Here is a 24,740-nt window from a genome sequence, read left to right as displayed (position 1 = left end):
CTTGGCCAAACACACCTCCATCACACAGCCTCCAACAAGATCCGTCTCCTCCGTGTTTGTTTGCCAATTAACTAAGCAAGCAAGTTAGAGAGTGTGGGGCTAATGATGGTGCAAATGCCACAAGGACGTAAAATTCCATGCTCTTTTCATCCATGAACATTACAGTGAGGATTTTAATATATTGTCGATGACTTGATGAGGTCTTGTGTCCAGTAATTAGTGTACTCTGTCCACTCCCTGCATGCAATATTTATCCAACTGCCAGTAAATGATCATAAGAACTTGTGATCTACCGCAATAAGCCCATTTAGTTTCAATTGCATACAGTAAGTCAGAATTGAATGATTTGACTATTAAACCAAAATCATACAGCTTATGCGTAAAGGTGACTGCTTGAGAATATATCGCTTCGTTGGACAAGAGGAAAAGTTGAGACATCCCCACGTAGACAATTTGATTAGTGGAATAACAATATGGAAAAGTAGAAGCATGTCGTAGGAAAATCAGTCCGACGACATTGAGTGAATTTCTTGCACGTCGAATCATTCAATGTTCTTCCAGAGACTCGAAGGTTGCGTGGGTGAGCGAGTGAGGAGGATGGCATAACAAATAATAAACGACGACGACTAAAACACTGCTGCGACTGCCAGGATTGCCATCATCTCTGAATTTATTCTTGGACACGCACTTTTCCGTTTCACATTATCATCCATTTATCGGATCCACTTGTGTACCTCCAACTATTTGTCCAGTGTTCAAACGGCAACGGGGGCGGTGGTACGTACACATCGTAAAGGCAGATGGTGGTAGTCAGATTGATACCGTCATGTGTGTGAGTGTGAGGTGAATGACTGATTTATAGGCGAACAGCGTTTGTACAGGATTAAGATAAACGGCATCAAATAAGTCAGATGACTGCACGAGATATAGTAATTTTTACCGTTTTGGTAATTTTTACCTGAAATTGCGAAAAGTTGAAAACATATTGAGAGTTGCAGCAACAATGAAGATAAACTCCCAAGAGATAAAATCAGTGCTGACTGATGGTGCACTTTTTGTGATTGAATTTGTGTTTAATTTGTATCTCAAAGTTGCTCGAGTTGTGCTAAAGTTGATAATGCCGTTAGTAAAGCGATTGGTGGTGGAGCGGATGGAGTCGTACGGGTTAAAGGTGAATGGAAATGAAGACATCGATCCACAGGTATACATATGTATTTAGCATTTTTATAAATAGATTGACACTCAATCCATCCTAAATGTCGCGTATTGTGATAACTTTGTCAGGTTTACAACAACGAACTTTATATTCGATCAGCGTTGGAGGGAGAGACCGGAATGTACGAGAGTTTCATGGACGGTATATGCATAAATATGTCATTTCTTTGCTCAATTGTTCACATGAGGGCTTTACGTATGCACAATTATAGACTGAAATCATAGCGTATTATTATTTCTCAGGTCATTGGACTTCTAGAAACCTGGTGGGAACTTTTGCACAGTGCATGTCAACGCGACGCACTCGCGACATTCTGCACCCTCTGAGTTGGACGCTCAACTTTTTCAACTTGCAGAGGGGCAAGCGTGTTTGGGCCGTGGGACAAAAGCACTATGACATTGGTGACGACTAGTGACGACACAATATTCATAAAACTGAATGATATATGAACTTTAAAAATAATAAATATGCAAATTCTAGGAAATGACCTGTATGAAGTCATGCTAGGCAAACATATGCAATACACTTGTGGGTACTGGGAAAAGGCATCAGAAGGAGATCTGGACACTGCCCAATTCCACAAAATGGAGTTGATTGCTGAAAAGCTAAAGTTAAAGCCGGGCATGAAAGTTTTAGATATTGGATGTGGATTTGGTACGCTCGCGCATCATCTTGCTGCCAAGTATGGCGTTCATGTCACAGGATGTTCAATTTCCAAAGAGCAGACGAAATATGGAGAAGAGTTGTGTCGTCGAGATGACCTGATGGACTTGGTCACTTTTGTGGTGCGTGACTATCGTGACTTGGCGATACCAGGTACCTGCAATTAGTAGTTTACTGGAAGAATTATTGTGTATACATAAATATGAATTTACAAAATTTAACAATTTCTTAGAAAATATTGGAAAATTCGATCGAATTACAAGTGTTGGGATGGTAGAGCATGTAGGTCCGCACAACTACCGTGAATTCTTCCAGATAAGCAGCCAACTTTTGAAAGAAGATGGGATATTTCTTCTTCACACGATTGGGAACAATCACCCCCAATTGCCGTGTGTCAGCATATGGCTTCATCGCTACATCTTCCCCAATGGTGTGATCCCTTACTACACGAAAATATGCGAGGTATTTTGTGCTTTAAATTATTATTAATGTGAAGTTTAACTGATACTCAGTTGTGTTATGGGCAGGGTATGGAAGGGTTCTACATTATCGAGGACTGGCAAAATTTTAGTTACGATTACGCAAAGACTATTCAGTGCTGGCATCGAAATTTTGAGGCCGCGTGGCATTCCGGGCTGAGAAAAATGTACGGAGATCGATTTTATAAAGTTTGGACGGTTTATTTGAGTCTTGCAGAGGCAGCTTTCCTTTCTAGATCCTTTCAATTGTGGCAAATTGTATTGAGCAAGGATGGACTCAAATTTGGGTATCCTAGTAAAAGACTTTTACAAAATTGATTAAAATATACTAAATTCAAGGGGTTGAGATTATGTGACAGATCAATGCGTCATATTTAGAATTATGTCAGTTCATATAGAATTTCGAAATGCATCTGTCATCGCATTTGTAAATTTGTGCACGACATGACTTTTAAGGAAGCCAAACCACATTGATTGAATTGTCAAACTTGAACCTCGGTATTGTACAATAGAGATTACGTAAGTTGTGTTATGTAAATGTAACGCGAACCCTGCTGTATTGCGATGCAATATGTGTTCATTTATTTCTGACTTTAACCTTATATTTCCCTTTGAGTAAACGATCAAATTCATTATGTAACATAATTGCTAAATCTACGAATGTATCTATAATGATCACCCTGAAAACAAATAAGTAAGTCTGCATGTTGATCAAAGAGAATAAATGGTATTTGGATCCAACCTTTGCAATAAAACAGACAATTAAATAACCATAAAAGACATAGTTAAGATAGCTCTATTGATATAGAATATTTTTCTGCAGAACATATCAAACATTTGAAGCAACTTTGTTCAATTGATAATTACTTTTATATAGGATATGCCACTCAATTGATCATATACATTTTAACTTTTGCTATTCCATACTCTTCAAAAAGTATATATGCCTAAATCAAATGATAATGTTACAGCATAACAACTTTCTAGAATTATTAGGATTTTAGAGTACTTAAATGATGAAAAGATGGAGTACGATGAGCTGCAAATCAAAGAATTATCATTACTTGACACGGTTTAAATCTCTGCGTGGCTGTTGTTTGTTTAAACAAGCAACAGTTGCTTTTGTTTATCCCATCAACAGCAAAATCAACCATTTATATGGTTTCTGCTTCGTGAACAGCGTTGTTCGCCCGATATCCACACGTTTCATGGTTAATAACCAACCGAGCTCATGACAAGTGAGAATCGGAGACGTTAGTTTGTGTTCAGAAGTTGGACGGGAACGTGTGTGTGGCAGCTCCGGGATTTAACCCGGCGATTCGCATGAAACTTCCCTTCCTTAAGAAGCACAAGTGTAAAAAGTAATAAAATCCCAGGCAAGAAATCCTTAATTACACGTCTCCACAATTTTACCGAAATCCGGAGAGAAGAGAAGCAACAGTTTTTTTGATCTAACATCAAACGCCAGGAATTACACAGACGAAGCTTTGGCTTTGATGGCTGGAGAGCTTTTCCCAAGAGCAGTGTGTTCTATAATAGAAAGTTCACAATAGTCTCAGTGCTTATCCTTCTGTAAAAAAGAACAAGGAAACTACTTATCCTCATAAATATATCATACATGTAGATTTAGCATGTGCAGACTGATGAAAGCGTGGCGAATGCTCAATACAATACATGTTCGGACAAAAAGTAAGTGAATACCTTCGTGGCCATCTCAAGCTAAAGTAAGCTAGCGTAATTTTCGAAAAAATAATTTGGGTTTCTCCAAATGGTAAAAAGTGCGATACGTAAAGCATACATATAACCAAAAGATAGTGTTTTAGAATGCATTCCTACTGCTGAATTCATGTAGCTCAGCTTACAACATATCCAAATGTATGCATGTTCCAACGACTGTTCCAACTTTTGCTGGTTGTATATTCATCTCCTCCATCCAGCCATCACATCTTGCGCTATTATTCCCCGTTGCCTCCCAGTTTAAAGAAACCATAAGCAAATAAATACAATTGAATGAAAGGAAGCAGAGTCGAAGTTTTCTTCGCAAGCATGTAGTTGCATTTCCTTTTATTTAGCAGTGGCTGTTGTCGTAGAATGTGGTGCTCGGCGTAAAATGTTTAGTTTTAGCCTCTCTCTCTTCTTCTGGCCAAAACACTTTCCTTTCGTTTATTTGTGCGAAAGCCAAAAAAGTGTGAATTTGTTCTGAGACTTGACTTGTTGGCTCATGGCATTGGAGTCACGTCATTTGAATCCTAAACCTCCCCGTCTGCTTTTCCTCGTCGTCGTCGTCGTTGTCGTATAAGTAATGAACTTGGTTTGGTGTGTGCTCTCTGTGTGGTGATGTATGTATGAATTGGTGGTGTATGGAAAATGTGGGACATGGAATGCCACGAGATTATCCCCGAAACCCGAGAACCGGGATCAAGGCTGCAACTCAAGCAAGAAGGAAGCATAATAAGAAGCAACCACACCACACACTCATTTCACGAGCCGATAACAGGAGCTAAAAGTCAAGGAAAATAATTAAATGGAAATGCGTGTGCTCATGTTTGTTACTTTTGTGGGCTGCTGCTGGTAACATTTTGCTTGAAAATAAACACACCTTGCATTTCTTTCATCTCATGACTTTCGGTCACGTGACGAAATGTTAGAGCAATTTTAGTTGCAACTGCGACTGTGACTGTGAATACTTCTAACATGAAATATTTACATGCGATCTAATACCGATTCTAGATACGTATGCACAGCTATGTAATGGATATAATAAAATATAGATTTATAGGCAGCGAGAAAATGTCCAGTCAGTCCAGTAGCTGCGCTTTTGTCGAGAAAAATTCAACATAAGGTTATTGATGAATATTGTTTTAATTTGTAATCCATCATCTTACATACGAATGCTTTTTCCTTACTGCTGGAATTTCATGCCATACTTTTTTTTATTATTAAATGCATTGAATTTCTCGAGAGACATAAATAATTCAGTTAAGTGGAGCAGACCTACTCAATTTCAGTTCATCTGAGGAACTGGAAAACTTGATTTCGTGTCCAGAGTCGTCCAGAATAGGATTGATGATTAAATGTGGGTGAAAGAGGAGAAAGTATGGTCGGCGGTGGTGGTCCATCCACGCTGCTCACTTGGCCAACTGGGAGGTGGTGAACTTGTTGATTGAATCGGTCGAGAGTGATTTGATTCAATTCCATCTCTTCTGCCAAGTTTCTCCCATTTCCTGCACCAACATCCACCCATCGCAGCCTCGAACCAGCGGAAGGAAGAGAAAGAAGAGAGAGTGCGATATGATGTCATGTCATGAAATAAAAGAGGATTGATGCTGAGCACAACATGTGTACATACACATGTACATGCATACACCATACTCAGTACTGATTTCCTGATAAAAAAAAAAGTCCATTGTAAATACACATTTTGAAATTTTGAAATTATTTCAGATTCCACGAGAACAACACGAAAGGGGCCAGAATTTAATTCCACACGAATTGGGTAAAATTAGATCTTCCTATTCATGCTCATAGAGTTGGATGCCTTGAGCTGTGAAATTATTGTCGTCTTATCCAAGCAAATGATTAGATAAAAGTGAAATGAGTGAAATGGCCAACTCGAGTGAAAGAAATATTCTGGAGGTGACACTGCTGCTGTTACGAGTAGCCTCGTGAGTGAGCAACATGTGTCTATTTCCAATTTACCCTTCACTCTGAGAAGTATATTGTGAACATGAAGATGTAATGAACCGAAAACCTGGAGGAGACAAGGATTCCTAATAATCGTACAAAGATACAACTACGCAAATTCAATATAAATATGTGAACTCTCGTGTGTCTCATTTTGTGTGAAATGTGCGGAACAAAATGTCTCGAGGCAATGGCTGACGATACCTCGACTTATTAACTAGCGTTTGTTTGAAACGAAATTGGAATGAGCATATGGATATGTAATATGAGCGTTTGTGTGGATGATGCACAATCGAAATGAGTGAAGTGCTCTTGAAATGATGAAGATGACGGTTTCTTCTGTGCATGACATTCTCATTTCGACGAGATCAACGACGACGACGAAACTCGATCAACAACTCCTACTTCATGGCCCGAGCATTCCTCATTAAGCAGGAGATAAATCAGTGCAGAAGATATGAGCGAGGCGCAACTTCACCGGAAAACTCTCCTCTAATTGGGACTCGACTTGAGAAGCTTATTCTCAAGAGTGGTGTACAAGTGTTGCAATTAAACCTTTTCATGAGTGGCGAGATGAGTGAGACTTGTTTGTATTCTTGACATCATCGCCATCTCGCAAAATGGCGTGTGTCCTTCCTCCAGAGACATTATCGGAAGGGGAACAATCAGACCATCATCTCGTCGCATCGGCAGCAAAGACAATAACCTCGTCCTCTTCCTCCTCCGGTGGTGGTGGTGGTGGCGACGGTGGAGAAAGGTACGATGAGACACAGCACCAACAAGAAGGAGACCACCACCACCAGCAGCAGCATCATTCCGGAGAAAGCACGTCTTCATCCCTCACACCAATGTCGACCTCAACTCCGACCCCCACAGGAACCACCCCCGTGTCCACACCGCTCCCCACCAGCGTCGCCAGTGTGCCAGAAATTCCAACCAAGAGCATTGAGCACACTCTGCTCCCACTGGTTCAACAGGTTAGTTCCATGAAAAAAAACATGCCATATGGTGACCGCATCTAACGCATGGTGTGGTTTTAGCACAATCCCGTTTCTTTTTATCCGGATGAGACACGACATTACTTACGGGTTTTACTATTAAGTCCAGATCAGACCAGACGACTCACGCCGCAATAAAATGAGCAAAATAAGAGCGTATCCACGGCACGGGAAGACTGCTTACAATGACTGCGTGTGTGTATGTATGGTAAATAAGAAAGGAAAGTACAGAAACCCAGTGGGATGTGGATGGATTATTTACTCCAAAGTAGTGGAGATTCTATTTTGCAGAAGGAATAGGAGGAGGGATGAATAGGAGATGAAAAAAAGAGCTTCATGACAAAATCAATATTCTGTTGTGTCCGTATGTCGTGATGTACGAAGGTAGCATCCATCACGCTTCAGAATGCAATATTGATAATATTTATTAATATCTGAGCAATAGCCGGGCCATTTAGACGCATGGCGTAGAGGTCTGAAATTGTCCTATAATTGATATCAGCATGTTTTTAGGATTCTTCAGTTTGATGGAGTGATGGTGAAAGTCATAAAATTTGACAGAGGAGCACCTAATATGACCATAATAACTCATGGATTATTACAAAACCCAACGGCGATCACTCCTCTCACGAGTGTAATAAAGGCTTTGTTTCCCTTGAAATTCAAAGACAACTTGAATCAATCTCGAACCATTTGGCGAAGACAATAAACTTAATTTCCGTTAAGCCATCCGTCCGTTCCAACCGATCCTTCCAATTTCCGTTATCCTTTTAGTACATCTGAAATCTAGTGAAATGCACCATTTCTTTATCGAGAGCATGAAAAAACCAACATTGTGTCATGCGTTTACTCCAATATGTATCTACGTATGTATGTAGTTCCAGCTAAATGGTCCTCAAACTCCACCAGGTATTGATTTCCTAGATTTACAACCACCTAAAGTGGATTTGTTTAAGGTTGGACAGGAAATCAGCTTTTAGGAGATTGCAGAGAATAGCAGAGAGCCTATTTGCACACACACTTGAGTTTTATTGTGTTTGGATTTGATTTTCCAATGTATTTTGTGGGATATTGGGTAGACTGTGTATTTAGACGACTTGGTTCTCCTGAGCTGGGAATCAGAGAGATTTGTATCACACATATTTGTCATGCCACTAAATTACATCTCGTCTAATTAAAACTGCAAAGCCATGTTTGTTTCCGGTACATGTAATTAATACAATAAAATATTGATGCAGCACACAAAACAGCTTCACTCGGAGATCTTGTGTATTCATGTACGTAGGATGAGTTGATGGTCGTTCTGATTGATTGATTCTGCTAATTGTGGTTAAGTTTCTACTTTCTCATGGCATGAGAAACAAGACTAATGGAGACTGATACCCTGACCAAATCTTTATTATCTCGCCTATTATACACTTGTAATTACAACCTCATGGTACATCGTTTCGGTTTTAGCTTGCAATAATACAAAATGCTTGGCTAAATCTGGAGAGAGAAAACTTCTATAAAAGAAAAGTGTGTCGACCAGCGACTACGAGTCAATACGAGACAAAAGAACTTGCTCGCACAAATCTCCAGTGAATGAGAGTGGAAACTCGTGTAGCTCTTCCAATCTCCAATTGTCCCTCAACTCTTGAGCCAACAATGACACGATCTTGTTATTTAAAGACAGTTAATGAAATCAAGTGCTAGTTGTAAGGAAAAGGGAAAAACAGCAAATGGACACAGTGAGACATTTGTACAGATATTTATATTTCAGCATTTATGACAACGTCATGATGTTCTTAGTTTCAAAATTGCAGACACATACACATTGTAACTTTCTACAGAATTAACAAAATGTGCATTGTATAAATTAATCCCAGGGAGTGCGACAAATATACTGCGCTAATGCATGAGAGAGGTCAAAAAATTGGGCTTAAGGTTCCATCTAAGCATACATATTTATGTCACTCAATCGTCCAAACCCTTATCCGCGTCCTCATCAGGGGCATACAAGACGTCCATCCGAATCGTATACTTCCTCCCACCAAGCACCTTGCTCCCCTCGTGGAGAATGTCGTGCTGGAAAACGAGAATGGAGCCGGTAGTGGGGGCGACGGGGACTCGGAACTCCTCTTGACTCCACTCATCCTCCGACCCCGCCTCCCCCAAAAACGTGGTTTCGCCCCCAACCAGCGATTCATCGTTTAAGTAGGCCTGGAGGGTAACCCACGTCACGGCCGACACATCGGGCCGCTCGTAGTAACTGTCGTAGTGCGCCTTGAATTTGTCCCCAATGTCGTATCTGAATTTAAAAAGCTTGCTTAACAATTACATAAGTGTACATTGAATCACATTGTTCTCGATCTACAGAAATCCGAGGGTGAGTGATGTGATCTACTGCGTATTATGTAGATATGTATGACGAGTATGAGAAATGAAACTCACCTTAGAAATCTGAGACGCTCGTTGATTTCTTTCAGTTTGAATATGGTTGTATTATCTTCTGGGTTATCTTGAAACTGTTGTGGGAGATGTGGGCCTATTCGTTTGAATAAAATGGATGCAAATTCCGTGTCGTCAATCATAAGTCTCTGCGAGTCCCTGTATCCTGGGGCGAAGACGGCCACATTTCCGGCATGGACTAACGCCGGGCTGTAGCCGACGGATTCGGTTTTTCTGAAAAGTAGAGTATTAGATATTCCAAATTATTCTGAAATTACTGTGTTTGAGGAATAGACATATTTCTTACTGGATGAGATTCTCACATTCTGCAAGAGTTAATACGTTGTGCAGAACGTAGGCGATTTTATCAGAGAAGCCGATTCCAGAAAGGTCCAAGTCCTCTCGGCAAATTTTGTCTTTGCAGATTTCCGTGTATTCTTCAGAAAACACTTGATGCACTGTGTGCCCATCTACAGCCGTGGCCATTTTTGGGTTGGTATTTCTAATATTTCCAGCACTCTCGAGCAGAGTTTCTTGTGTAAATAGGCTAGCTAAATAAATGTTTGTGGCAGTTGAAGATAGCCAAACATCTCACGCCAAGTGAGAATTATTCTGATTCCAGTTTGATCGTCAGTAAATTCGTGGAAATAGTGACGACGACTGTGGTTGTGCGTCAACGCGGTGTCAAGTCAACTAATAACAACAGCAGTAAAAGTAGCAAAGCCCATGAAAGACCATGATGAGCAAACTGATTCGTCAAATGCGCAAGTACATAACGTACACTAATCTATTTCACGTTGAATATTACATTTATTACATGTTAGCATATGGTGGAATACATATTATGAACCATCCTCAATATTAACCATTTCCTATTTTCATGAGTCTGACTAATTTTTTGTACCACCTCAAGTAGTATGCCTTACACAAAATTGCGAATATTCGCGAAACTTGTAACATGAAGTAAATGTCCAACTACAAAGTTCTTTAATATATGCATAATATTTTTATTTGGTGCATTAATCATGATCGGTTCACTATACATATGCACGTTTGGACTTATACACGTGTGGCAATATTTTTTACAATGTATCTTAGCAAGAGTAAGCTATGCATTATAGTAAGAGTACCAGCTCAATTTTATTTTGCATTCACAATTGATTACATCGCTTTCACTTTGTCACTTCACCATTTAGCAAGAAATGCATAAACGGCATTTTAACCTGCAGACTACAGGAAACAATTAATTCTACATGCACGCCCAACTCGCAATAATCAACTCGGATAATCTTTTTACAACTGTTTTTAGAAATTTAAAAATAGTAATTTATTTATCTGATAAAAATGTTTATCTGATGGAGGGTTTGGGCACTTCCATCCTTGAGTGTAATGCATCATTGAATTTTTCATGAACTATGTGTACATATCTGCATACATACATAGAAATATAAATTTTATTAATTCGTTGATTATTGTTTTATATTCTGAACTTGGTAAATAGCTCAGGAACCTGAATTTTTAATGGCAGAAGTAATCCAAAAGTCTCATCTTCAGTTTCCAAGAACAGAGAATTATTATAGCTGCATGAAACTACATGAAATGCAAACGTTTTATTTTACTTATACTTAAGCTTCAATTTCTCACATTTTTCCAGTGACCACAAAGCATTAAACGTAGATGTTATTGTTTATATACATACGCGGACTAGTGAACCTGCAGTGCCCATATTAGAACAAAGTTGGAATTCTGGTCAGAAAACTGTGTTATTTGATGTATTTATAATGCTGGGCATTAATTACACGTTTTAAATCCTGATTTTACGAACTAATTCTCTGTAGGATGTACTAATGCAGAAGGGGATACTCAAACTTAATTTGAGCAAATCCTGTCTGTCCTATTGAAAACAGATTTTGAATGTAAATATACAAAATTAAGGACCTGTTTTCTTCGGATCGGAAGTGAAAGTTGTGATGGTCCACAGAAACCCGGGTGATGAAAGTAAAAATGTTCCATTACAGGATACCCGGGTAGATGGCACTCCCCGGGTATTAGAACGAAATCGGATCAGCTATTTTGTGTCTCACTCGCATTCTTTAAACTCTAGAATGTACGAGGAAATAATAGCGCACTGCAATTGCAACATACTCATTCATTATTCATACCGAGAAATTGAGAGTTGTAAAACATTTCATAAAATGTCTAAACGTCGAATATCATTTGTCTGTTGTGATGTAAAAAGCATTTAATATAACTTTTTTTTGGTAAGGATATCTCGTCCAAGTTTTATACGTTAAAACCAAGGATGCATGTTTGTACGAGCCTTATTTCACATGAACGGAAATATGGATGAGATGCTTTATATGTGCTTTTTTATAAACCGCTTGTTGAATTTTCGAATGGCTTGCAAATTCAAATTATTTTGCTCTCGCCATTTGTATGATCTTCCAACACACGTACGTATGTACATATGTACCGATATGTGTGTCATGTGAGATGTTCTGGGAAACGTACATCATTTTTCTGACATTAAGTATGGAATTTTTTATTAGGATTTTGCACGAGTTGATTTTTTGCTACGTATGAACGTGTGTATTTGTATGAAAATAGGATTCCTAAAGGATGACCAACGAGTGGAGTTTATGCTTTCCTTCCTTCATCTGATTTCACGGCATGTCATTTTACGACATCTCATTACCTACTCGTCATTGAACTTGGTGAAGGGTTCAACCCGCATTCTATGGCTCTTTTTATGTCGAGTCGAGCTGTTTGATAGACAGTACGGCACACGTACGTATCCGAGGTTGGACAAGAAAGTGAAATCCTTTTCGAATGCCACTCAATAAACCATCACATAAAATAAAACGAGATTGGGATGAGACGAAAGAGGAGGAAAATTAAATCCTACACGGAAATCAATTAGTCAGTTGATGTTGTCGGCTGGCTTGCTTCAGCAGGGATGATTTTTTTCTTGTACAAATACTGTAATGAACTTTCCCCAAGCCAAAACTGACATTTTGAGTATGCCAAACAATCGAAAACAACCGCAACCTCCATTCCGCTTTAGTTGTCCGACTTTTGTTGATTGGACTCATTGTTACCTTTACCGTTGTGCTCTGGGCTCGATTCCGTAGCTCGATTTTGATGTCGACGAATTGATTTTGATTTGGGAAAAGTCAAGTCAAGGTCGACAAATTCGAGTCAAGTGAAGTAAATGTCGTTTTCGGAAACACATCGACATCCTTGATCATTCCAATTTCTGCAGGATATGATTGGGCGGTGGTGGAAATCAGGTCAATTTTCTCCTTTTCAGAAGAGGTCCCATTATTCTCGAACGTTCGCACTTTTCTGCGCTTTATCCTCTTGCCTGGCTAGGACATGAATCAGCCAATGTAGCTTTGAGATAAGTCAAGGTCTGTAGAAAGGGATTCGCACTGGATTTTTTTAAGACGGAAAAATTTCGCAAGGAAATAAAATTTATTTATTTATTTAAGTAAGGTGGCTTCTCGGGTCAGATGAATACATCTTTAATTATAGGAATGAAATATTTTAGCATACTCTTCCGCCTAAATTTAGATGTGTAGATAAATGGGTAGTTTTACCTACTGCATGCTACAGTGTGAAAGCTACACAACATGCACATTTACACCATGTCCTGACCACCAACGCCGTTCGAGGTGGGCATTGCCGATTTGTTCCCACCGGTTGTGTACTTTCCCTTCAGTTCATAACTCTGAATATGGAGCATAACAGTATTCATAATCTGCTCGACATTCACAAAGTGCCCTTCCTTTGAAGTAATATCATTTTACTTATTTCTTGTATGAAATAGAGTCAAGTGATGTGCACGCATAGACAGATCGAGCACAGGTATATATTTGGTAGAAGAAATGATGAGTTAGTTGACCTACTTGCCCACTTTCTCCATTTGCACCATCATCAACTAACCCGATACGTTTCTGTGCCGTGCTCGAGTCGTCTGCAGGGTTGAGCCCTTCTTCTCCCTCCATGTGCGTCACTCCTGGAACAAGTGCGTCACACGCACTTTCACCACCACGACTACGTACATATACATACATATGACCACCCCGAACCAACTCTGCTGGGCCAACTCATGACTCTTTGTTTCGGAACAGGACGATTGGGAAGAGTTAAGTCTTGGTCTGTCGAAATCAACCTCCTCGCCATCCATCCGGCCCACCTCCTCGAATTCCACCTCCTTGTCGTCTCACCCACTGCCAAACAAAGTCAGCTGAACCACGTCTCATTTTCCTCAATGAGCGAATAAATCACTTTGAGAAGAAAATAAATTGATACGAACTTGCAATAGTCACGATTGGGATGGGTGAAGACTCAATTTTATTCAATTGATTCGTAATTCTCCTGCATGCACGTGTATGTATAGATTTTTGCTACTAAATGCGTATGTACATAAGTAAGTCCTGATCCGACTTTGGTCTCCACGAGGCTTTGAAAATTGGGCATCATTGTACTCACAAAAGTTGAAAATGGAATAAAAGGACGGTGATGCAGCCAGGAGTAGTCTTGGTAGCGATGGCTGGTTTTGTGTAGATAGTGTGAATTGCGACTAGAGGAGAGAGGCAAGCCAAAAGTGTCTGGTGTAGTCTTGCATGGAGAAAGTTGCTGTTATGAGATTCAGGAGCAGAAGAACAAACCAGAAGCAGCAGCAGAGGCAGACTCTCTGACTCTACATTCTCCTTTTCTATGTGGATAAACGTATCGATTTGTACTCAGCATCCCGATTTCCCACAGTTGCACAGAGGTGGCAACTATCATGTCCACTTTGTCGTGAGAATATGACAAAATATTGCATTGTGCGCTACAACTGTGGGAGTCTGGTAATCCTGGCCACAGGACAGACGGACCTTAATGGAAAATCATGTTTCATGAGTCCACTTTAACCAAACTTGCATCCTTCCAGAGTAACAATACTGCCAGAGAAATGTTGCATTTGAGCTGATGAGTGAGCATTGTCAAGTCGGGGTATAAAGGTGCTTTGTTCCGAGAGGAACAAGGGCAGGGTTCGCTATACATGGTTTTTGCACCTACCTAAAAAAGCCACGCAGTAACCCGAGGGAGAAAGTGGGAGAAAGTGGTCCTGGGTCCTAGCTTCTCGTGGTATGCTAGAACTCTGCTGCTTTCACTACTGCACAATTTCGACTGACTGAGAGAGAGCCCGGTTGGGTCCTCCTCTCCTTGTGCCTCTCTGGTATGTGGACGATGCAAAGGACGAGGTGAGCTAACTCACTCACTCTCGGATTTCGGATTTCTCCCCGGGTCCTTTCTCCATTCACTTTCAGTCCTCCACCGCTCCTCACTCACTCACTCCAGTTCCCAGCCGCCTGCACCCGACCACCACTCCAAACTCTAGTTCTTAACAAAAACAACCCCAACTCTCGCTAAGTGAAAGCGCTTTTTTTTAAAAGAAAAACTGGTTCGAAACTACCGCCACCGCGCGCGCGGATGTTCATTGGGGCAAGTTGATATTGCTTCAACATTATACCCTCATTCGCCATCAATTCTAAATACTAGAGAGGTTTCGTTTTCAAGATATACGAAGCAACGACAATCAATCATCTCTAACATAAATAAATTCCCAAATTTATAACACGTTTAGCCTTTCCTAATAAAGAAAATAGCGTCATCCAATCACATTACATAAATGTGTTATGTTCTCCACAGTTTTAAACAACGGGCTGCATGAGTATTCACACTGTCCACATTCTTGCGGTCTTTCCATGGCTCTTGCATAATTCAAATCGGTGTACAAAAAGCGACATACATCATATTTCCCATGTACCTGAATCATTTCCGTGACTGGATTTCTCAGGTGGTATTCAAATTCCCAGAGTCACACTACTAAATAAGTAACAAAAGTCCAAAGCGAGCCAAAAGTAGCCCGCAGCCAAGCCAATAAGTCACCAAACACAAACGGACGAGCAGTATTATGTTACAGGCCAAGCCGAGGCAAGAAGACGCTGAGGAACGAAATGAAGCCATAAGAAAGCTAAACGGAGTGTAACGAAATTTGATCACATTCATACTTTACCTTCTTCCTCCTCTTGTAAATACGTACATACGTACGTACCCCATTCGCTCTTCCTCTTCTGTCCGTATCATGGGGCAGGCAAGTTGGACAAGAGAGGACAAACAAGAAATACAAATATATCAACTCGCAGCCAGGCAAACAGAGGAGGACGACCACTGTAGCAGGAAATTACTTACTTTGTTGCGAAGACAGTGAGTCAGTAGGCAGGAGTGGAAAGTAGGTAAATCAAGTAAAGTGATATGGATACTGCTTCGACTGGTCCATTCCCTCCCAGTTGTCGCGTCCTTGTGACTTTCTCCGCTGGTCGTCCACCTATTCCAGCACTGCACGAGGAGTACAACTAATGTGAAAACCGATACTTTTCCCCCTTCCGTTTCCCCACATTTAAGAAGGAAGGACATTAGCACAAAGACTTCGATTCCCACACTATAACTGCTGAAATCATAAACGGCTGAAAGGAGGGCAGCATCATTTCAATAAGTTCTGCTCCACCGACTTTCCCTCACTCAACCGCAACACAGCCCAACTGCATGCAAACCCATCAGACAAAGAGAAGCCAGAAAGAAACCTTGGGGAAAACCCAGTCGCAGCTTTGCCCTACAATTTTCAACGACTAATGGATGGACAAGTATTATTATTATATGCCAAAAAAACACAGGGGAAAATTAAAATGTGAAAATCTCAGATTTATTTAAATTTGTTTCACACTTCGACAATCATTAAAAATATACATAAAAAATAAGCAAATAAAAAAAACTGTCTGACTCTAGCAATGACACTTCCTAAATGATAAATGGCTTAAATAGTTGTTGCCAAAATACTGCAGATATTTTTGCAAATGATCTAGAAGCAGCTAGCGGAGTACGAAAAGAGTAAAATTAATGTGTTCGTGAGTGAGTGAGTAGTGCTCCCAAACAATTGAGATTAATGAGGATGACAAACCACGAACGGCATTGCCAGGTAAACCTTTTGCAGCCCGTATACGTATGTACGTACATAAGCATGTAGCATGTCTATACTTCATGGTGGTGTCACTAGATATTTGTCTGTATAAATATGGAGATGTGTGCGTATATTTTAGTAAATTTGTTATGTCGCTCTTCATAATCCTCAACTGTCACCGAAACTATTTCGTTCGTTAGTTCGCAATTAAGAATCCAACAGGGACAATTGGGATGAAATCGGGATTATGTTTCTTCTTTTCCTTGGTGCAATTTTCCCATTGGATTTTAACGGGAGGGAGAAAGGGGAAAGTTGCCTCGTCATGAGAAATGGAGTGCGAGTGTGAATGTAGATTGGCAGACTATTGCATGACATTGAAGTGTGAGGTGCGAGGTTGAGGTTGGATTTGTGTAGCGTGACTTGTCCGAGCCGGAAGCAAAATTGGGTGAAAGGTGAAAGTCATTCGTGGACTAAATGAGCGCTAAAGTAGCAAAAAACGGATTGGTTAATGCTTCCCAAATTGCTGGGAGGGCAATGACAATAATTGGAGCAGTGCATATATTGGATTTTCCTCTATTTATGTCTCCTCTGTCCCATTCACCTTGCTTTTACTTTAATTCGCTCTTGGTCAGAGTCCTTTTCGCGTATATTTCAAGCAGAATATTCCAGATTGCGACTGGGATAATCCTGTTGCTATTTTTATAAGGTTTGCATTGAACTTGTGGGCCAACCCGTTATTATTGGTCTCTGTATTGACCGTGAGAAGGGTAGCTTGGCAGCAGTGTGGTTCATGATATGTTTATATGCCAGAAAAAACTTTCCCCTTCCTTTCATAAATTCTTTAGTGTATCTGCGTACCGTGACGTTTTGGTCAGTGGAAGTTACGCTTTTGTGTGCATTCACCTTCAATGCAAGTTTGATGAGTGGACGCCCAGTCGTGTTGTGCCCACGTTTATCCAGCTGCACAAGTAATAACAGTCGACGGGTTAAGTTGACTAAAATCGGTTCGAGTGTATGTAATGGTATCTAGGACGCACGACAAACAGCATATGCAAAACCTAATAGCAGCACGATACAATTTTCATGTTTACTTAGGTACGTATCCCACCTAAGTCGTTAGGAATATAGCCTCGCACGTAGCAGCAGAGTCCCACAACAACACAACAAAATTGATTTCTTTCTAAACGATTCGCAGAAACTGTAGCTGATGAGAAGTGGAATAGGGAATGAATCGTTGGGGAGAGTTTGCACCAATTAAACTCAACTTTTCAGAGAGAATAATAGAGAATGCGAAACTTAATGAGGATGGACGAGTGGGAAACTTTGTTGAATAAATTGTTGTGGATTTATGGATGCAAAAAGTTTTACCGGATAATCCTGTAAGACAAACTTTGTTCAAGTTAAATTGTCTCCGACATAATCACCACATAAATACTCTTCCTGGGAAATGGCCACTGTCAGCACCACGAACACACCAGCTCTCCTCGTCCTGGTGTTGGTCAGCCAGCGTATGGGAATTGCCAGGATAAGTAAATAACACTTGGATAACACTTAACTGCAATCAGCGAAGGTTGTATGTAGCATATTACAAAAATAACATGCGTGTCAGCGGCACTTAACAAGTATGGATCGACGTGACAATTATTGTTGGAGGCGCACCTTCGCCAGCCCTCAGCCTCAACCGAGCTACATGTAATACAGTATCATAAATAGTGTGGAGTAGCACGCCAATGCTAATTAATTGCGACATAAGAAAGCAATCAAAGAGGAAATAACTTCATTTAACGAAACCGCCTTAAAGCGCACTCCACCACGCTTGTGCCATTGTCAGTCACTTATTCTAAATTATGAGTATGCCGCAGTTATATATTTTCTTGCAGTGACGTTTATCCTCCTCGCGTATCGCGGTTTATTGATAGAAAAGCGTGTTCCGCACTGAATATCTGTTCACTTGTCGATTAATGGGGAAGATAAACTGGCTCGTTGTTTCCCATCCAGATTTCCGTTATTGTGCCCAACAATTTTTATGACCAAACAGTTTCAATACCATTTCCGGGGATCTTCCTGGGATCGGGCCACCAGAAAATCTGGACATTTCCCAAATCTCTCCCTCCGAATAGAAAAAAAACGCTTTCTCTTCTTTTCACTGCAAAAACGAAACCAAGTTGACCGCATTGAAAGCTGACTCCCAGCACGTGTTTCTCCCACAGAGATTCCATACGGTGACGATAGTTCAGTCGAGTTGCTGATTCACAGATATTCAATAAATTCGGCTTAAACAATATAAGTGGATTTCAGTAAAAGCTACAAAAAATTGGTACAGGAATTTATATTGCGATACTCAAATGTAATTTTAACTGAAAGGTTGGTTCTATTTCTGCTGACCTTGCTGACCCTTTACACATGCGTATACGACTATGAATGTCATAATTTATCTAAAGTTACCGTACGTTATAAATACATGTGTAAGGTTGTATTTGTGTCGTAATTATCACTCGTTTTGTATGAAAACTTGTGCAAGTCAGTTCATTTTTTCTCATAAAAAGAATCTCTATATACATAAAATTAATCTAACAATTGTAAGCATAATTCGGTTGTCAAATTGTGGATCCATTCTATGAAAAATGACGGCTTTGCGTGCGTGTGTCCTTCGGATATTTCCAGATATGGTTAGGAGGGGACCATTAGTTGAATTACTTTTTGGTTCATTTTTTCCTTGAGCAAGCGAAAAACTCTGCAAAAAACATTACAGGTCGATTGTATTCCCAGTTCGTAAGCCATTGTCATTGTCGACGGATTATGTAAGAGAGAAAGGAGACCAAGTACAAGAAAAGTGTGTTTGTGTCGTCAGATTCGGGCGACCAGTCAGCCAGTGCATGGCTTCGAGTCAGTTGTGCCTGCGAAAGGTTGAGAATTGGGAATGGTATTGATTGATTGATGATATCTGCTCATTGCGTACTAAATACTCTCCAAACAGCAGAAATTCGGGCTGCTTTGTTTATACTCCGGAAATCAGGGTGCATATGTAAGAATCCAGTAGGAAACGACGCATGAAGTAAATAATGGAGATTGCGACACGCCCTTGACTTTTGCAAAATTTTCATAAGACCGACTGGAGCGTTTCTTATAGTAAATCATTTTTGCACCAAATTCACTACGTATTTTTTGTGGAGAATATACGTACGTACGTATCCGTTTGTAAAGCCAAACAAAAAGTGTTGCTTTTTATATGGCTCATATTTATAATCCTTTGCTTAGCTTTGGGCTCTCACGTTCGTGAATAATGGCGCATTATGTTGGCTGACTGGCTCTTTCTCCGCTTTGTCCGTGACACATGGACAACTCTATAATAATATTCGCCCGAGCAACAACACAAAGCACTTTGGGAAATGCTTTTGAATGGAGGTTGGAGCAAAAATAACAGAACAATGCACACTCTTTGACAATGGGTTGAGTTATTATTATTTTGGAGTATTATATCAAACAGTGAAGGCAGATACCGTTGGATAATCGGAAGTATAATTGGCTCTCCTTTTGAAACATGAAACCAAAATTAATCTATTCTTCATTTTAATGCACATGTTTAGGATCAGATTACTGTTGTGGAGTGGTAATTTGTGTCATACACTAATTACAAAATGATTAATTTGGGTTGGAATAGTTGGCATGATAAAATTGTCATTAAGTTGAAATTATGGATTTAAAAGACCTTGTCCCCTTGAAAAATTTACTTTGGGTGATTAAACTCTTTTCTTGTTAAAACAAACTTCCTTTTTGGAGATAGCAACTAATAGCAAGTTCCAAATCTACACAAATAATTACAGTTTCGCAAGCAAAGTTTATAAATTGAGCAGCAAATAATAAAGGTTTTCTTTGTTATGTAGTTTAATATTCTTTGTGCTCAAAAATGTCAAACTCAGTAAATTCAAAAACTTCCTTTGTACATACTTTCAAGCCTGTGTATTTAGATGGAGAGACGTAAATAAAGTGGAAATGTGTCAGGGTGCAGGAAGGGACACACCGTCTCAAAAGAAAATGAGCGTACTATGCATTAAAAGAAACAAAGACTAATTAGTTTTATTAAGTCTTCCCACTTGTACGCTCGCTTAATCTAATCAAATCCGAAAGAATGGAAAAAATGAGGATTTTTTTCTTTGCAAGGCAAAAAAACCAAACAATAAATCCAAGAACACACAAAAACCGAGTCTTTTTTAGGTATACACTTTATGAAATCTCGACATTCCTGACTTGTTATCGAACAATCTCTCTAGATCCACTTTTGACAAATGAAACTTGTTTTAGACTTTTTTCAGTCAAGTTCTTTCTGAGTAAGCTTGTCCGTGTCCAAGAATTTTACTCAAAAGTTTTGTAGTTTTCCTTGCTTTCAATCTTTTTATAAATTAATTAAGCTCCTAAATAATATGCGTTTCGTAATTCGTATAATTTTTTTAATGCATTTTATGGCTCTGTATAATTAGAGCACTTCCATCGCACTTTTCTACCCGTTCGTGGAAGTGTGGACATGTTCTTTCCCAAGAATTACAAGAATGCATATTACATAGTTTCCTCCACTGGAGCTCAGCCAAGCCTACTTCGTTTCAATAAAGGCGGATGTGTGGGATACTCTCGCGAGGAAAGTGAAAGCAGAGTGAAAGCTCCGGATGTAGATTACAAAATTAACCAATGGTTACGAGATGGGATGGGTTTTTAATTAAACCATTAACCGTATGCCCATAGATCTGGGTGGCTGCACGGGGATGGTATCAGCTTCAAATTAAACTTTCCAAGCAGGACTAGACTTTTATATTTAAAATACTTGTGGCATATTTCAGCATGGAAATGTGTGAGCTAGATATGCAAAAATGTATCGATTTGCTTGACTTTCTCCACTCAATCACCAACTAAAGTCTCCAGCTCGTCTTTCTAAAGATATTTTCATGTATGTGCGAGCACAGTGAAAGGGGTTCATCATATATTCATCGTTCCATTTTGGCAGCATAGACCACCGACCTTGGTACTTCATTGTGTCTGGTAATGATGGTGTGGTTCCAGGCGATCTATAGGTAAACAAGCACCCGCTCCATGGATGGAAAACGGATGGGAACTCACAAATGGTGGTTCATACATATGTACATACATATATATTCATCCGGAGACGGGGAGATTTATTTGCAGGCCTTCCTACAAGCAGTGGGGGGCCTTTATTATTCGTGGGCGGCATAGATCCACAAGATCCACACTTATTTATAAAAATGTAGCTACATATACCCGCGTGAGACCCATACGCTACTAATTTCAAGACATAATCATATTCCTTATTCCTTCCAGTTGTCGCAATATTTTGAGTCATTTGTTCTAGAGTGACAAAGACAAAACGAAACATTTCCAAAAAAGTGTCACACGTCACGAAGGAGACTGTAACCAGTTTTCCGCTTTCTGAGGGTGACACACGATTGACAAAGGTTTCTAATAATTCGTCGGGTTTACATATTTTTGCGCAGTGAGTGAAAGCCAACTTCTCGGAAAGGGTACTTGGACCCGAGATTCAAAAGAATAAAAACAACAACAACTCTACGAAAATTATTATTACGGATTGCTTGCTTTTGTCATGTGCACATTTCTGAGCTGTCCTTGGCTCCTACTTCCATTTCGCAATATAATCCTTCCCTTCCAAATATGCATATTGCGAAAAAAATTAAATTCAGTTGGTGTCATTAAAGTTTGCGAAAGTACTTCCAGTTAATAAGAATTTAATTTCAGAGTAAATATGATTGCTCATGAACCAATTTCCTGCCCCGAGTAAGTACTCGTATTAAAGAGTGGTAGATGAGAAATTACAGGATTTTCGTCATGTGCACAATAACTGCGAGGTATGCACACGTAGGGAAAAAGCGGAGGATGTAGGGCAGGTGGTGATTTCCTCGAAATCCAATACAAACTTGGTGAATAAATTGGATGTGGGACTGGCATGTCACGTCAGGCACAGCAGCACATCCACTATGCATGCATGCGGAGGCCTTGAGTATGAAATGAGTGGCCTGGGGACTTTTGCTTTCATCATCATCATACACAGCAGCATGGACGATAACCACCAGAATTACCACGACCACGCCAAAAGACGGGTTCAGCAAAAAAGATGGAGGGATGGATGTGCAATAACAATCACTCTTGGCCTTATCGTAAAATTACAGTAATTCTCTCAGCTGAAATTCCTCTGTCCAAAATACCCCAGAACGAAAAAAGGGCTGCGTATTGTGCTAACTACGTACGAACGAGTATGTATTTATGCATAGGCGACGAGAGAAAAAAGGAACCACACAACTTGGCCAGAGTTATCTTATCAGGAGTCTTGAGTCGCGGTAGTGGTGCTGCTTCCTGAGGAAACTTGTCCTCGAGAAGATATGTCAACTTTTCCTTGAATTGTGGGGAGCGCTTCCTTTATTCCTAACCTTGCAGGAGAAAACCTTTTGTGCTCCTGTTTGAGATGCCCATAACTGTTCCGCAATGTTTTTCTGGAGTAATTAATTCTGACGGGAGATGAAGCGGAGGAGTGCGGGTGAGAATAAATGTGATCTTTATGCACGAACGAATGTATCACTTCCTTTTTTAACCACCCCAAAGTCGTGGAGAAAGCAGACTTGGAGAAAGTTTGCGTATATAATATTGTGTGGCTCCAAGAAGAGCTGCTCCTGTCCCTGAATGAATGGATGCTTGCTTACACAAAAGCAGACTATTTTTAGTCCAACTTCAGCCAAATATACAAGACACCTCTCAACCAACACTTTACTGTTTTTACTTGCGGGCATTTCATTTGCTTGGATATAGTGTCGTCTCTGCTCGGCTTAATCATTGTTTCTCTCTCGAGTGAGTCTTGGTGGTGGTGGATCCCTGTCCACGTACGAATGTACATATTTATATAAGTATATAGAAGCTTCTTCCTCTTTCTCATCTCCCAGCAGTGCAGTTACAAGGTCCTGGCCCATATTTCCACCAGGGGAACTTTTACTTTCTCCAAAAAATTGAAATATCTTCTTCCCCACTAGACAGTTGTTGTTATGTCGTTGTTGTGGCGTGTGTCTTGATATTAGAGAGCCCATGGGAAATAGTGGTGATGGGACATTTTGTCCTACCAATGTTCAAAAAATGGTTCTAGAAATCTCAAATTTTGGTAAAATATGCTAAATATATCTGACCACAGATATCCACAAACAAAAGAGACTCAAATCCATTGTCCATCCCGTATTTAACCTTTTTCTTCGCGTCCGCCGTTAATGCTTTTTCGGAAGACTTCGCAACTTCATTGATAATTTTTTCCGCCCGGAACAGAAATTTTCTTAAAGTATCGACTGTTTAAGAAAGCTACGAGTATAACTTCTTACACGAACCCCAAAATCATTTTTATGGGTGAAGATGAGGTATGTTTGGGTGACTTTCATCTTTCACCTCAAAACTGTCATTTTTGTCCATTTTTTCATTGACCATTATTACATGGAGGATGGTCGCAAGGTTGGGCCAAAAAAATACAGTCTATATTTTTTGATACTTCTTGATGAAAGGAATCCGACGGTCTATCACACATTTCCGAAAATAAACTTGTTTGCCCATGCAGCCTTCTAAAATTTAAGGGTCCGAAACATGCCCAAATTGACCCAGCGCCGGCCAAAACAGGATTTTTGTCAGAAATTTTTAACAACATTTTAGTTTCTATTCGGTTTTCGGTTGAGAGATATATTTCCCATGAAAAAATTTCTTTTCCGGAGTTTCTGGCACGTTTTGAACGGCGTAAGGCTCATCGCCACTAACCAACTGTTTTGGTGTAATTTTGTTGCGAAGCTTGGGAGGGCTTGCGTTCATCATTTTTTCTTGACCTTTTGTATGTGTTGCTGCAGATTTCTTTGAATACGCTTTGATCCACAACTTACGGGCTTTAATATGATGCGCATAGTTTGGATTAATCTTTGACTTCATGGCTGCATGAAGCACGAACGTGGCGCGCTACTTTCCGAAAATAAATTTTATCGTTTTTTATTTTGGAGGGGTCGGTATGGTGGTTTTTTCTTGTAGTGCGCATTTAAGGTTGACATTTTCGGATTCTCCACACTTTTTTATGTAAGTCTTAATTTTTGCGCTGCCAGACACTTCTCCGTTGTAATTTAGTCAAACCTTCTTCGAGTCTTTGTCGAACAAATTTTGGTACTTCCGAAAAACTCATTTCCCGTTTTCCCCTCTTTGAATTTGCGTAGGAAATTTATCTTCTGTTG

At 39.9% G+C, this 24,740-nt stretch overlaps 3 protein-coding genes across 8 annotated transcripts in view; 2 read left to right on the top strand and 1 right to left on the bottom strand.

Moving 5' to 3' along the window:
* The first annotated feature begins 251 nt into the window (after window positions 1-251).
* On the top strand, window positions 252-3,131 carry LOC110863043 (cyclopropane-fatty-acyl-phospholipid synthase). The gene is made up of 6 exons (XM_022112257.2): window positions 252-1,201; window positions 1,285-1,357; window positions 1,459-1,617; window positions 1,697-2,032; window positions 2,112-2,341; window positions 2,407-3,131. The coding sequence occupies exons 1-6, from the start codon at window positions 1,004-1,006 to the stop codon at window positions 2,674-2,676; spliced, it is 1,266 nt and encodes a 421-aa protein (XP_021967949.1). The 5' UTR covers window positions 252-1,003; the 3' UTR covers window positions 2,677-3,131.
* Window positions 3,132-3,550: 419 nt separating this feature from the next.
* Window positions 3,551-24,740, top strand: part of LOC110844415 (alpha-catulin) — a 52,592-nt gene continuing 31,402 nt past the window's right edge. For 2 of the 4 annotated variants that reach the window (XM_035845668.1, XM_035845583.1), the window contains exons 1-2: window positions 3,551-4,047; window positions 5,803-7,019. In XM_035845668.1, the coding sequence (XP_035701561.1) occupies window positions 6,663-7,019 (357 nt within the window). In that variant the 5' untranslated portion in view covers window positions 3,551-4,047; window positions 5,803-6,662. Of the gene's footprint in view, window positions 4,048-5,802; window positions 7,020-14,801; window positions 16,498-24,740 lie in introns of those variants that run through there. The other 2 variants (XM_035845636.1, XM_035845702.1) reach the window with 2 other exon arrangements.
* On the bottom strand, window positions 8,772-11,469 carry LOC110850814. 3 transcript variants are annotated; one of them, XM_035845993.1, is made up of 5 exons: window positions 11,409-11,469; window positions 10,981-11,060; window positions 9,778-10,897; window positions 9,474-9,704; window positions 8,772-9,330 (listed from the first exon to the last, which is right to left on the bottom strand). In XM_035845993.1, the coding sequence occupies exons 3-5, from the start codon at window positions 9,954-9,956 to the stop codon at window positions 8,997-8,999; spliced, it is 744 nt and encodes a 247-aa protein (XP_035701886.1). In that variant the 5' UTR covers window positions 9,957-10,897; window positions 10,981-11,060; window positions 11,409-11,469; the 3' UTR covers window positions 8,772-8,996. The 3 variants fall into 3 exon arrangements, with proteins under 3 accessions (XP_035701886.1, XP_035701857.1, XP_021954083.1); XM_035845964.1 differs by having other exon boundaries at window positions 10,981-11,050; window positions 11,115-11,453; XM_022098391.2 differs by having other exon boundaries at window positions 11,170-11,453.

The sequence above is a fragment of the Folsomia candida genome, unplaced genomic scaffold, assembly GCF_002217175.1.
Source record: "Folsomia candida strain VU population unplaced genomic scaffold, ASM221717v1 Fcan01_Sc001, whole genome shotgun sequence".
NCBI classification, from domain to species: domain Eukaryota; kingdom Metazoa; phylum Arthropoda; class Collembola; order Entomobryomorpha; family Isotomidae; genus Folsomia; species Folsomia candida.
Note: the sequence above shows the minus strand (reverse complement) of the source record. Positions and strands in the feature narration are given on the sequence as shown.